The sequence below is a fragment of the Monodelphis domestica genome, chromosome 8, assembly GCF_027887165.1.
Source record: "Monodelphis domestica isolate mMonDom1 chromosome 8, mMonDom1.pri, whole genome shotgun sequence".
In the NCBI taxonomy this organism is placed as follows: Eukaryota; Metazoa; Chordata; class Mammalia; order Didelphimorphia; family Didelphidae; genus Monodelphis; species Monodelphis domestica.
In genome coordinates, this window is record NC_077234.1 from 193,570,414 (window position 1) to 193,584,587 (window position 14,174).

Consider the following 14,174-nt stretch of genomic DNA (forward strand, 5'->3'; position numbering starts at 1 on the left):
GCCCTCTTTACTTTTTTAAAATGTCTATTGGTTTGCTTTTTGGGCACTGACCTCAGTGATGAAGGACTAAGTCTTTTTTCATTGTTCAATGGAGTTTTGTTTTGTTTTTCAAGTATTTTACCTCAGCAAAATGCCACAGCAAGGAGCATGGCATGGAGGTGTCCAAGAGACTAAGAAGATGAGAAAGGAACGCAACGAAAGGAGAATAAGCAAACAACACATCCTTAGTAATAATTGCTCAAGCTAGCTTTTGAAAAGATTTGAAAATGAAAAATGAAAATACCCATAAGCATCTATTAGACTTTTTTTTTCTTCAGTGATAAATATTAGAGGAAGAACAAAGAGGAAGAGTGTCAGTCCATGTACCGACAGTAAGGGGCAGTTTGGGAGTCAGAACAGAACACTCAGAACTGCATGCCTAGCTTCTTGCTTAGTTGTGCTCAAAGGGTCTGACACGATTGGCCAAAGCTCCTTCAAGAAAGAATCCTGGCAGTGGGACCATCGCCTGCCCATCGGTTTGGAAAACAGAATGTAAGATTCCCAGGCACATCTGAAGTACTGTTCATACAGATAACTTAGTTCTTCCTGTTCCTAACAGGCTAATTAGGGAAAATCTCGCTGTGCCCTGGCCACAGCTGGCTCATTCTGAATGACTGGCATCATCTGGCATCCCTGTTGTTCTCGGGAACATCGTGTTCTCTTCCATCCTGCAAAGGGAAGAGGTAGGAGGGCAGGAAGAAAGAGGGATTGCTCAGCTGAAGCAATTATTGATATTGGTAAGCATGCAATGTGGCCCTTTTTCTTCAGGACCAGCTTTTCTAAAGAAAATCCAATCTATTTTCAGGTTACAGGTTTTCTTCTGGCCTTCGCTGGTAGGAGAGGCATGGGTTGGAGGTTCCCCCAGTGTGGAGAGGAAGTGCCGGAGAACTCCCAGTATTTTGTTTCATTAGAGCTGAGGGACCTGGTACCCAGAGAGTGGCTTATCCAAGGTTACACAGGGATAATAAGTGATGCAGTTGACATCTGCTCCCAGGTTCTCTGACTTGAACTCTTTCCACTCCATCACTGCATTGCCACTGTGGCAAATGCACAGAAATTCAGTCTATATCGAACAGAATCACAAAATCTGAGAATTTGAAGGATTCTGCACAGACAACCATTTCATTTAATCCATGCACAAAAGGAGTCCTCTCTGTATGGCACCTGAGAAATGCTGTCATTTCCTGGTGAACTGGGGGAAACGGCACAGGAAGGATTTATTTAGTGACTACTGTATGCCAGGTGCTATTCAGAGTACTATGCAAATGTGTCATTTGACCGAAACCACAGGAAGTAGGTGGTAGTATGAGCTCCACTTTATGGTTGAGGAAGCTGAGGCAGATGAAGCAAAAGTGGTCACACAGCTAGTAAATGTTTGAGACTAGATTTGAGCTTAGATCTTCCCTTCTCCAGGCTCAGTGCTCTCTCCATTGTGCTACCTGGACTGCCCGATATTAGTTTCATAGAATCAGTTTTGGATCTGAAAGAGATCTTAGAGGCCATATAGCCATTCTTCTGTCTGTGTAGGTGAGGAAACTATGAACCAACTTGCCCAAAGTCATACATGCCAGTAAATGGAAAATCCGGATTTAAACCTAGATCCTCTGACTCCAAGTTCAGGACTTTCCCACTATTCTTTCCTTCCCATTTCCCCCAGCTTCACTGTAATCTGTTGCTCATCAGTATTCTGAAATTACAAATTGCTGGGAAATGGTAAAGTGCCGAAATAATATCCAGCCTCATTTGGATTGGACTTATACCCCAGAGTTAGATTTGGGGAGTAGTTTTATTTTGGTGTCTGCTGGGAATTAACAACACAGGCTTAAAAATGACCATAGGACAACAATACTTTATTTAGGACACATACAAGATGATTTCTTTGGGACATACACATTACTTTTAAAAATATTCAACCATAAACCACACAACACTGTTGGATATAACCTGGGGAAATTAAACCTTCTTTCCAATCTGAGGAAATTAAACTTTTCCCAAATATCTGTATTTCATCTGAGGTTATCACCAGGAACATTCTCTCTCTCCCTTCTCTCTCCCTCTCTCCTCTTTCTCCTTCTCTCTCTCTCTCTCTCTCTCTCTCTCTCTCTCTCTCTCTCTCTCTCTCTCTCTCTCTCTCTCTCTCAAACTCTTACCTTCTGTCTTAATATCAGTTCTAAGACAGAAGAGCAGCAAGAGCTAGGCAAATGGGGTTAAGTGACTTTCCCCAGGTCATACAGCTATGAAGTGTCTGAGTTCAAATTTGAACCCAGGTCCTCCCCAAGCCTGGCACTCTATGCACTGTGCTACTGAGGTGCCCTCAAGAGCATTCATTTAAGGATACAATTGTCTAGTTCTTGGGGACAGATATGAAATATGCAGCTACTCTGTCTTCTGACACTTCCCAAAAAATTAGGCTGAATCCTTAAGCCCCCATCAAAAAGCATCTACAAGGAAAAACACTGCCCAATGCTATGTTGGCATTCAGGACAAGATAGAGTCAAACTGCTTTGAATACTTCATAGGGCAATTCTCCATAGCAAACAGGACTTGTCTTTTCTCTTTCTGCATGTGGATGTTAATGTAGTTGGTGATAAAAGGTATCAACTCATTTTCATGATGAATCCTGTTTAAATAGATGAGACTAAATGAAATACTTTTCATAATAAAATTACTTCATGGGAAAGAATGATATGTAGAATGAGGAAACGGCCAAGGATCAATGCTTCTCTGCATGTTCTTTATTCACAGAAGGAAAAAAAAAGGGTTAGACTATATTCCTTAGCAAGATTTTAGGACAGAAACTGAAATGTAAACTCAGCTTTAGCGTTTTTTCATTGTAGAGCTAATTCTGGGCTATGCTTATTCTGAGATCTATCTAAATTAGAAATCATGTGAGATTTTGACCCACTGAATCGTGGAATTTTAGCACTTGAAGAGCTCATCGAGTTCATTTAACAAATTAGAAAACTGATGTGTAGAGAAGTTATATGACTGCTGCAAGATCTCCAAGCACATATGTGCTATAGCTAAGTAGGAAATTTTAGCTTAAATATGCTGTTCAGCCTAAACCTGAACCTGAACCTATAAATGGGACTCATGTCCCTATAATCCAAGCAAAGGAAAGCTTAACCAAATGCCTCCTGGCAAAACTTGGAATGATCAGTCCTGCCACATATTACATTAGCATGAAGGACCAATAGGCAAAAAGCAAATAATTGGCCAGGGCCCCAAGATGTGCTTGGGCTTCTGAAGAGTAGGCTATCTAGGTGAAGGGCAATCTAGAAAATAGAGGAATGCTCAGAGATGGAGGTAGGAAGAGGGTAGAAGTGAACATACTAGTCTAAGAAGTTCCTCTCCTTAGAAGCAGTAATTCTTACCCCAAGGTGAATTTTGTGCTCTTGAAAGACATTGGCCTAGACACCAACAGCCTCAAAAACTGAGGAAGGAGAATGGAAAAGGAAGCAACTCGTACATGACTACTACTATTCCCCCTCCTAAAAGCCAGAGGGGAAAAAAAACACTGAAAAACTAAGAAATATGATTTCTTTTTGTTATATGAGTTAATGAATAAAAGGATTCTTTTGAGTAAAAGGAAGAGAATAAGAAAAAAGAGAGGGGAGAAGAATGGGAGCTCAGAAGAAGGAGGAAGGGGAGAAACAGAGATGAGTGCAAAAGACATAGAAGGTAAACTGAGTTTACTCCATGAGAATAAGAAGTTCTTAATAAGAGGTCACTGTGTTATCTATACCTTTCTTGTGACCAAGTATAAAGAAAGGCATCATGGTATATACATGTGTATTCAGATAAGGCAAGTCAGAAGCTAAACATGTGCCATCATGCTTCCCTAGGATAGACTCTATGTTTTTAAAGACCATTATATATCAGCAACTGAGTACAGATTATTTCATTCTTTGTATTTGTATCCCCAGTACCTAACATGGTACCCAAAAAATAAATGTTTGTTGACTGACTGAAGTGGAAAGCTAGAGGCTAACTATGCTACTCAACTACATAAGTATTGGTCATAAAGGTTTTCAATATGGCAACTCTTGGAAATGGATACCATGTCAGACTTGGGTAAATTTTGTTCTTAGTATAAATTTTAAAAGTGCTACAAAAGGAGGGAAATTGCAATTAAAAAGAAAATTAAAACCATGACATCATACTGACCCAACTGGTTTCCTTGAATATTTTCATATTGTTACATTATGGCACCATGGGTTTCTCTGGAAAAGGGGGGATTAGGAAGAGGGCTAGGGTAACAAAACTAAACTATCTTTACAAAAATCAACTTCCTTCCAAACATACACACACACACACACATTATTAAAAAAATGTTTGGCAGTTTTCATCAGACCATGTTACTTTTTTGTCTTTAAACCCTTCCCTTCTGCCTTAGTATTGATTCTAAGGTGGAAGAATGGTAAGGGTTAGGCAATTAGGGTTGTGACTTGCCCGGTGTCTGAGGCCAGATTTGAACCTCCTGACTCCAGGCTGGTGCTCTATCCAGCGTGCTCCCTAGCTGCCCTAGAACATGTTAATTGCAATGAATGAGTCATCGACCTAGACTTTTTACCAGATTGTAAACTCCTTAAGAGCAAGGCTTCTTTTATTAATCAAACAGTAGATTTGGAAGGGGAGGGGATCTTGAAGGTCATCTTCTTCAAGCCCCCTATCATTTTCTAGATGAGGAAATTGGGGTCCAGACTTTCATAACAGTCTGCTTAAATCAGAGTTTGAATCCAAGTCCTCTTTTTCAGATCCAGGACTCTTTCCCATACAACACAAAATGATCTGCCTTCTCTCTCTGGCGTCTCCTGCAGTTTCTTCTAGATAGTATGTATTCAGCTGGGGTTTCTTGAATCAAAGTGGTTGACTATTGTATCCTGCTCCAATTTGGGGCAGAGGGTCATTTAGCTGAATAACTAATGAAGACTTAGTACATAATGACCACAAAAGGCGGCCAACCCTTTAGCGCTGTTAGATCTGGAGAGCAAGAGAGAAATTCCTTTCCAGGACTGATTGCTGGGTCTTTTCCGGCGGGTCCTCCCTAAACTGCTGACTGATGCTCATTACACACGTAGATGGTGCTTGGCTGGATTCTCCTCGTGGTCCGTCCTGGCACTTTGGGCAGGATCTTGAACGTTTTGGGGAGAAGCTCCACGCAAGCTTCCCGGAATTTCTTGATTCTCCAGCAGTAGATGACTGGGTTGAAGACGGACTTGAGGTAACTGAGCCACAGAACGTAGGTGCTGGTGATGTAGAAAGAAGAGCTATAGTAAAACTTGCGGCTAAACACAGACATGAGGCTGTATATGGTGTGAGGCAGCCAGCAGAAGGAGAAGCCAATGAAGAGGATCAAGATGGTGGAGAAGGCTCTTGTTTTGAAGCTCATGTCGACGTTCAGGGGGTAGGACCTGGGGAGACCCATGAGCCCTAGCTTGCTCTCCCGACTCAGGCCCAGGCTCTCCGTGTGGTTGTGGACCCTGATGGCGTTCCTGCGCACAGTGTTTAGGATACAGAGGTAGGAATAAAGCATAATGATAAACGGCACAAAGAAAACCGTCACCACTAGGATCACAGCATAAGCCCTGTCAGCTAGGAACTCCGTGTAACCCAGCACGCACTGAGGGGCACGGGTAGGGACTTCCACAAAAGTCCAGCCCACCAGGGAGGGGAAGGAAATGCAAAAGGAGAGCGCCCAGGAGGCTGCGATCATCATCTTGGCCCTGCGGGGATTCAGTTTGTCCTGGCGCTGGACGATGATAAGGAACCGGTCCACGCTGATGATTAGTAAGATGGCAACGCCTTCCAAGACGAAAAACCAATAGAGCATGGCGGAAAAGCGGCAGAAGTAGGCTCCAAAGTGCCAGTTCACAGTGATCATGGTGACGGCCGTGAAAGGCATACAGCACAAAGACAGCATGATATCGGAGAAGGCCAAGGTGGCCAGGAGCAGATTGATGGCGGAGCGCATGGCGGGCTTCTGGTACACGATGAGGCAGACAATGGCATTGCCAAGGAACCCAATGGCAATCATCAGCATCATGACTAGAGCCAACAGAATCCTGAAGGGGGTGGATAAAACTACGGATCTGGATGCTGGAGACAGGCTGCTCATGTTTAGCAAGAGGGAATCATAAGTCTCCAAGGGAGTATTATTGCAAGCCATCATTGAGGAAATGTTTCAGGCAGGCTAACCATAGCAGAAAGGGTTGCCATTAACCTACCATGGTAGCTGCCATTTTTGATTTGCTGGATGCATTGTTTGGTGGCACACCTATAGACCTCTGTTAGGCCTTAACAGAGAAAAAGAAAAGTCTTTGGGGAGGCTCTGTTTCATACATGAAAGGCTAGTTGGGAAACGATATTCATAAATCATCGACTTGCAAGATTCTTTTTTGGTGACAATTGATTGTAGCCTCCATTCTGTTATCTCCTGGGAACTGTGACCTAAAGGAAAGAAGAATGAAAAGGAGAAGGGAATTATTCTTTATAAGCACATGCATGTGACAGCTGCTTCTTCTTAAGTTTAAAACCATTCTGAAAACAACACTGGAAAGTGGGAGAGAGAGAGAGAGAGAGAGAGAGAGAGAGAGAGAGAGAGAGAGAGAGAGAGAGAGAGAGAGAGAGAGCGAGAGAGAGAGAGAGAGAACCAGAAAGAGAGAGAGAGGGATGGAGGGAGAGAGAGAGAGGGAGGGAGAGAAAGAGGGAGGGAGAGAGAGAGAGGGAGGGAGAGAGAGAGAGGGAGGGAGGGAGAGAGAGAGGGAGGGAGGGAGAGAGAGAGAGAGAGAGGGAGGGAGAGAGAGAGAGAGAGGGAGAGAGAGAGAGAGAGAGGGAGGGAGGGAGAGAGAGAGAAAGAGGGAGAGAAAGAGAGGGAGAGAGAGAAAGAGGGAGAGAGAGGGAGAGAGAGAGGGAGGGAGGGAGAGAGAGAGAGGGAGAGAAAGAGAGGGAGAGAGAGAAAGAGGGAGAGAGAGAGAGGGAGGGAGGGAGGGAGAGAGAGAGAGAGGGAGGGAGGGAGAGAGAGGGAGGGAGAAAGGATTTATTTCTTTATTGACATTTCAAGAGTTGTGACAAAGCTTGATATGCCTGGGTTTTATTTGGTCTTTAGGAAGTGCCCTAGAAAAAGAAGTCAATGGCCCTCTTACTTCAAAAGGCTGAAAGTGGTGAGTTCTTTGTCATAAGACTTTATACCATAATCTCCCTGAAATTGGCCTGGTAGAATGAAGTCTGCCTGGCAGAATCCCAGCTTGTTGATGGCCTTCTCAGTGAGACCTAAAATCTTTCTGTTGAAATGAGGCTTTCCAGATTCGGGCACTGAACTTGGCTCCTTGAAGGCAAGAAGAATGCCTTTAAGGGAATTCCCTGGAAGCCTTTTAAAAATAACCTGTTCATTTCTACTTTGTTTTAGAATAGAAGAGTGTTATAGAGGGGTGCAAATACGCTGATTTGTAATGTGCAGAGCCGGCTTTTTAAGAATTTATTTTCCATGTGTCACCCCTCAAGGTTTATGATATGGGTCACAATTTGACTTACATTAGTCACCCAGTCTGGATTTGATCCATTGTTTTGGACTTTTCTTAAATTCTTATCCTCCCTTATTCCCTCTGTGTTCCAGCTGAACTGCTCTACTTGGAGGTCTACTTAGGCAACATATAATTTCTTTCCTCTGTGACTTTATACAGGCCAACACCCAGGACAGGGATACTCTGCTTCCTCTTATCTCTTTGTAGAATGCCTGGATTCCTTCAAAGCCTAACTCAGGTGCCACCTCTTACAGGAAGGCTTCCCTGATCTTCTTGCTTGTTCTCAGTGTCTCCTTCCTCCCCTCCTGCCTAATTTCTTTTGTATTTACTCTGGATGCATTTTTTATCTAATTATCTGTAGATAGGTTGAACCTATAGATAGAACACATTATATATATATATATATATATTATATTATGCTAGAACATATAGTCCCAGTAGAACATAAGCTCCTTGAGGATACAGAATACTTTATTTTTGTCATTTATTTTTAGCACCTAGCACAAATGTCTAGCCCTTAGTGGTCATTCACTAAATGCTTGTGGAATTGAATTAACTGATATTCTAATTAATAAAAAATTTCCTTTAAGTCCTCCCATTTTCACTGACTTATCTGGTTCTAGCTGTTTGGAGAATTATTTTTATTGTTTCAACCTTTACTTTCTGTCTTAGAATCAATAAGTATTGGTTCTAAGGCAGAAGAGCAGTAAGGGCTAGGCAGTGGGAGTTAAGTGACCTGCCCAGGGTCACACAGCTAGGAAATGTCTGAAGCAAGATTCAAACCCAAGACCTCCTATCTCTAGGTCTGGCTCTCAACCCACACTGAGCTACCCAATTCCCCCTATAGAATTATTTTAAACTTTTGCCACTTTTGTCTTATTTTTCCATGTTCAAGGTTAGGAGATTCATATTCATTTGGCAGAATTAGACCTATTGTTTTTAAGGTTGGAGAAGCTTTCAAGGGCCTTGCAAAGCAAGATTTATTATGAAGTTAATTTGGAATTTTCACACAATGCACTTAATTTAAAATGAGCATCTATCAAAATCAAAACAAATGAAACTTATTTTAGGTGACCTTAAGATTTAGTCATATTTCCTCCTTTTTGTAAAAAAAGAAAGAAAAAAAACCCAGCTGGGAATTAATTAGAAATACCATATTTTCAGAAAGGCGAACTTCCAGATTGGGTAGTTTGTAAGGTTATATGGGTGAGTATCATTAAGAAAAAAGTGTACGTGGTGGTGTTGGTAGGGGCAGCAAGGTAGCTCAGTGGATAGAGAACCAGGCTGAGAGACAGAGGTTCTGGGTTCAAATGTGGCCTCAAATACTTCTTAGCTGTGTGACACTGGATAAATTGCAGAACCTAGATTCCCCAGCCTTTACCACTCTTCTGAGCTAGAACAATATATATATATATATACTATTGATTCTAAGATGGAAGGTAAGTTTTTTTTTAATTCGTTTTTTTAAACAAAAACAAAACTAAAATTTTAACCAAACTTGGCTAGAATTCCAAGGACCAACTTAGTCCCAGAATAAAGAAAAGGAAGCACACCTCTATATTCTTGATAGAGAGGTAGGGTACTACTTGGAGTAGAAGTTCTTTCTGCAGATTTAAGCTTGAGTAGTTTAATATTTCACAAAGACTTTGGGGGCACCAAAGATTGAATAACTTTAATAGTTTATAACTTGCACTAAGACTTTTGGAACATCCTGTAGAGTCAAACAAGATTGCTTTGTTCCTTAGGTTTTGTCCTGATCATGTGTGTGTGTGTTAAAAGGAAGTATTTAATTGTGATTTAAGGTTGTACGTTTGGAAGTGATTTTGGTATAAAAAGAGGCTGCATTAAAGTTAGTAACTTAAAAAATATAATTAAGATGACAGGAAAAATAAAGTGCAAAGAACAGGATTACATGAATAGTTCAAACAGCATTTTGGAAGGGACAAATGTTCCTAGAAAGCCTTGTGGTACAATTGATGAGTAGAATTCGGATGGGGGCAGGAGGGAGGAGTAGCGTGGATTTAGGGGTCTAAAGAGTCTGAAAGAACCCGTGTAAAGGGTTCTTATCTAGTATGGATGGTCTAAGTCTGGACAAAGTAGGCCTAGCCACAGGCCTGAATGAAGATGCTGCCATACCAGTAAAAAGGGGGAAGGGAGAAGAATGTGGAAACTATCCTAGATATGCTGCTATAGACAAGACAGCAAAGGACTGCAGGACTGGATGAAGGTAAGACACGTGTCAACAGCTTCTGCAAGGTTTTCCAGCCTGGCATCTGGGGGAAAGGGCCTGCCACTATAGAGAGAGATTAGAGAAATGTAGATTGGGGGATGAACACCGAGAGGGCATTTAGTTCAAGCCCCTGCTCATGCTTTTTCCTCTCAGGACGTCCTCCTTATGGCTGATCTACAGCTCTCTATATAGGATATAAGGGTGACTTCCTGTACTACAAAATCACAAAGAACAACTTAATGCCCAATAAAAATCGCAAATATTGTGAGAGATTCCACCTCTTTGCCCTTAGAGATATTTTCTGATTAAAGTTATTTTGGTTTCTGAAAAACTACTTATTTTTAAAACTTCAAATTTTAGTTTTTGTCACAGATTTCCTATTAATATTAAATTCAACTAAGGCTTCAACACATTTCTGGGCAAAACAAATAAAAGAAAGGATTCCAGGAACTTGGCTGACTAAAGCTTCCAGCAAAATTCAGGCCTTCTGTACAAAAGTCCCTAAACAATGAGAAATGCCTCTCTCCCTAAAGGGAAAAAGAAAGAAAGGGGGATGGAGAGAGAGAGAGAGAGAGAGAGAGAGAGAGAGAGAGAGAGAGAGAGAGAGAGAGAGAGAGAGACAGACAGACAGACAGACAGACAGACAGACAGACAGACAGACAGACAGAGAGACAGAGACAGAGACAGAGACAGAGAGACAGAGAGACAGAGACAGAGACAGAGAGAGCCAGAGAGAGAGCCAGATAGAGCCAGAGAGAGACAGAGAGAGACAGAGAGACAGAGAGACAGAGACGGAGACAGAGAGAGACAGAGACACAGAGAAACAGAGACAAACACAGAGAGACAGAGACAGAGAGAAACAGAGAGACAGACAGAGAGAGACTGAGAGAGACAGAGAGAGATATACAGACAGAGACAAAAACAGAGAGACAGACAGAGAGAAACAGAGAGACAGACAGAGAGAGACTGAGAGAAAGAGAGAGACAGAGAGAGAGAGAGGCAGAGACAGAGAGAGACAGAGAAGCAGAGAGGGAGAGGGAGGGAGGGGGGGAAGGAGGGAGACAGAGAGAGAAATTGACAGAGACAGACAAACAGAGAGATAGAGACAGACAGAAACAGAGAAACAGACAGAGAGAGACTGAGAGAAAGAGAGAGACAGAGAGAGACAGAGAGAGAGGCAGAGACAGAGACAGAAAGAGACAGAGAGTCAGAGAAGGAGAGAGAGAGAAGGAAAGGGAGAGAGACAGAGACAGTGACAGGGACAGAGAATTCAAAAGAAAGAAAGAATCCCAAAGATAGAATTCCTTCAGGGAATAAAAGAGAAAACTAATGCAAGGGCACCTTATCATGATTCTATTCCCAATTAAGCACCTAATGGTAGTAGATAACTAGACTTTAAAGACTTGAGTTCAAATCCTGCCTTTGACTCTTACAAGATGTGTGACCCTAGTCAAGTTACTTAATTTTTCTTTCATGAAACCAGTTCTGAACTTCTATCACCTTGATGGCTATTGCCTGGGGTTTGATTAAATAATAATAGCTAGGTGGGTGCTATTACTATTCCCATTCCACAGAGGAAGAAACTTAGCTGCCCCTAAGTCCCCTTCATTATTGCCCATTTGATCCTCCATTTGTTCAAATATTTTCCATCCCTATAGCTGTAACTCATATAACTACTGATCTTCTTTTGCTTTCTTCCTTTCACATCTTTTACATTTTCTTTTCATTTGTTATATTCATGAAGAGAGAAAACGAAAAGATTTTTTAGTTTGCCACTAAAAGATCAGATTTCAAATCTTTCTTTTGCAATTGCCACTACTTGTGGAAACATGGGTAAATCACTTCTTTTGGACTCAGTTTCCTCATCTGTAAAATAACAGAAATGGACTAAATGCCTTAAGCTCTGTCTAGAGTCTAGGATAATCACATTCCATTTCATTGATGGACCTATCATTTAGTCATTCTCCAATGACTAAATGTTTAGGCTGCCTTTTCTTTTTCATAATTACAAGTAATGCTGCTATAAATATCGGGAATGGATAGCTCATTTGCTTCAAAGAGATACGCAACTATAGTTCCATCGATGGATAATCCTTAACTTTTCATACTCTTTATTTAACTACATCCTATGCATAATGGAACACGCTCATTCCTGAGTTGACATATGTAGCACGCATAGTTTCTGCAGGATAAAATTGCAAACATTTCTGTTCTTGTGTCTGAAGACATGCTTAATGTACTTTATTAGTGACACATCTTTATAGAAACTTCAAATATTTCTCTGCAAAAATTATAGTAATAAAGAGTCCACTTCCCCTCTCTTGGGATATAGAAGATTGGTTTACCAAAACCAAATGTAAATGAGCTATAAAAGCTGTGAGGAATCATATAACAGATCTCTATGTACTAGAGTATAATCCTGAACCACCTGGGAGATTACTCTAGAAAGAGCAAGAATATATAGAGACAAGTACAGACCTCAATCAGCCATGGAACCTTGAATTTGGAAGGAATCTCCACTACCATCCATTCATCCATGCTTTCAATCAGTCAACAAACATTTAAGTAGTCACTATATGTAATGGCAGCTAGATGGTACAGTGGATGGAATGTCAGGCTAGAGAAATGAAGACCTGAGTTCAAATCTAGCCCCAGAAGGAACCCCCAACACCATCCATTCATCCAGAGTCTCAGGGTTCTCAACAAGATAAGAAAAAAGTGCAGCTCTGTATTGATAGCAGGAGTTTCCTCATACTTAGTGAAATTACATTTCCATTCCTTACCCTTATTTAATTGTTGTTGTTTAACTGTTTCAGTTGTGTCCTACTTTTCATGACCATACTTGAGTTTTTTTGGGCAAAGATATTAGAGTGGTTTGCTGTTTCCTTCTCTAGTTCATTTTACAGATGAGGAAACTGAGGCAAACAGGATTAAGTGACTTAGTAATGGTCACACAGCTAATAAGTGTTTGAGGCCAGATTTGAACTCAGGAAGATGTCTTTTGACTCAGGACCTGGTGCTCTACCCCATTTAATTGTTATAGAGTTCTTTCTTATGCTAAACTGAAATCTGCTCCATATAACCTACCCCCCACCATTTCTAGTACAGGAAGTTGCTAAAAAGACATTTTTCTTTTTGTTTTTAATGATTCTGCTATCTTTCCCCCAGTTTTAAGAAGATGAGTCATAAGCATTTCCCAAGAACCATGACAAATGCTTACAGTACATTTTATCTCTGTTATCAAATAAATGCTTAGAGAAAGTTAAACTCTGTGGGAGGAGCTGAGATTCTGATGGTGGTCCATCCCTTGTGTCTTTATTGCTTCTCCATTGAACATTGGACATAAAGAAGCTGCTTTGCTGACACTCACAGAGACCCTGAATCCTGGGAAAGATCATATATTTACTGAGTCCCACGTTGGCCAGAGGTTAAAGTAAAATCTGGAAGGGGGTGGAAGAATACTGGCATTCTTTCCTTAGGCTAATTGCACATTCTATGTATCATAGAAGGATGTGAAAAGGGGAAAAAAAGACACTGATTCACTTAACTATATAGGATTCAATATGTACATATATTTAGACCCTTACCTTCTGTCTTAGAATCAATACTGTGTATTGTTTCCAAAGAGTGGTAAGGGCTAGGCAATGAACATTAAGTGATTTGCCCAGGATCACACCTGTAGGAAGTGTCAGAGGCTAGATTTGAACCCAGGACCATCCATCTTTTAGGTCTGACTCTCCATCCACTAAGAAACCTAGCTGCCCCTTTCACCACTTATCTTTATGAAAAGAAGTTTGAAGTTATGGGAGGGAGGGAGAAGAATCATAAATCTGAAACAAAAAGGACCTTCCTTAGATGCCATTTAATTCATTTTTTAATTTTACAGATGAGGAAACAAACCCAGAGATATGAAGTCATTTGTTAAACTCAGAAGTAGGTGATTTGGAATTTGAATCCAGATCAAGCCCAGATTTCAATGCATACTTACTGTGAGATCATGGATTTGAAATTTGCTTAATCTCTTAGTGCTCCTGGTGACTCTCAAAAAGGTTTAAGTTACAGATTAGTTGCTTCTATATCAAGAAAGGAAGTTCCATTGCTGAGAGATCACATGTGGACACCCCCCCAAAGATATATATATGGGGGGGGGTAATAAGGAGAGAGACAGACAGACAGACAAAACCTAGAAAAGGTTTTCTTGATTGAAATGTGACAAATTAGAGGTGAACAATGAGGCTTTCTTTTAAGCTGTTTTGTTTATGTATAATTGTTTGCCATAACAGAAGTTTTGGGGTGATTGGAGTCGTGTTGCTAGGAAATTAGAGATGCAAAAAAGAAGCACCAAAAGAGGGGGAAAAACCTATAAAATATAGAGAAGAAAG

The 14,174-nt window shown here is 41.0% G+C and overlaps 1 protein-coding gene across 3 annotated transcripts in view; it reads right to left on the reverse strand.

Annotated features, from left to right (window-relative positions):
* Positions 1-1,868: 1,868 nt before the first annotated feature.
* The window catches only part of GPR45 (G protein-coupled receptor 45), an 83,830-nt gene continuing 71,524 nt past the window's right edge, over positions 1,869-14,174 (reverse strand). For all 3 annotated transcript variants that reach the window (XM_056808542.1, XM_001363942.4, XM_016424887.2), the window contains one exon: positions 1,869-6,489. In XM_056808542.1, coding sequence (XP_056664520.1) covers positions 5,087-6,211 — 1,125 coding nt within the window. In that variant the 5' untranslated portion in view covers positions 6,212-6,489 and the 3' untranslated portion in view covers positions 1,869-5,086. The remainder of the gene's footprint in view (positions 6,490-14,174) is intronic.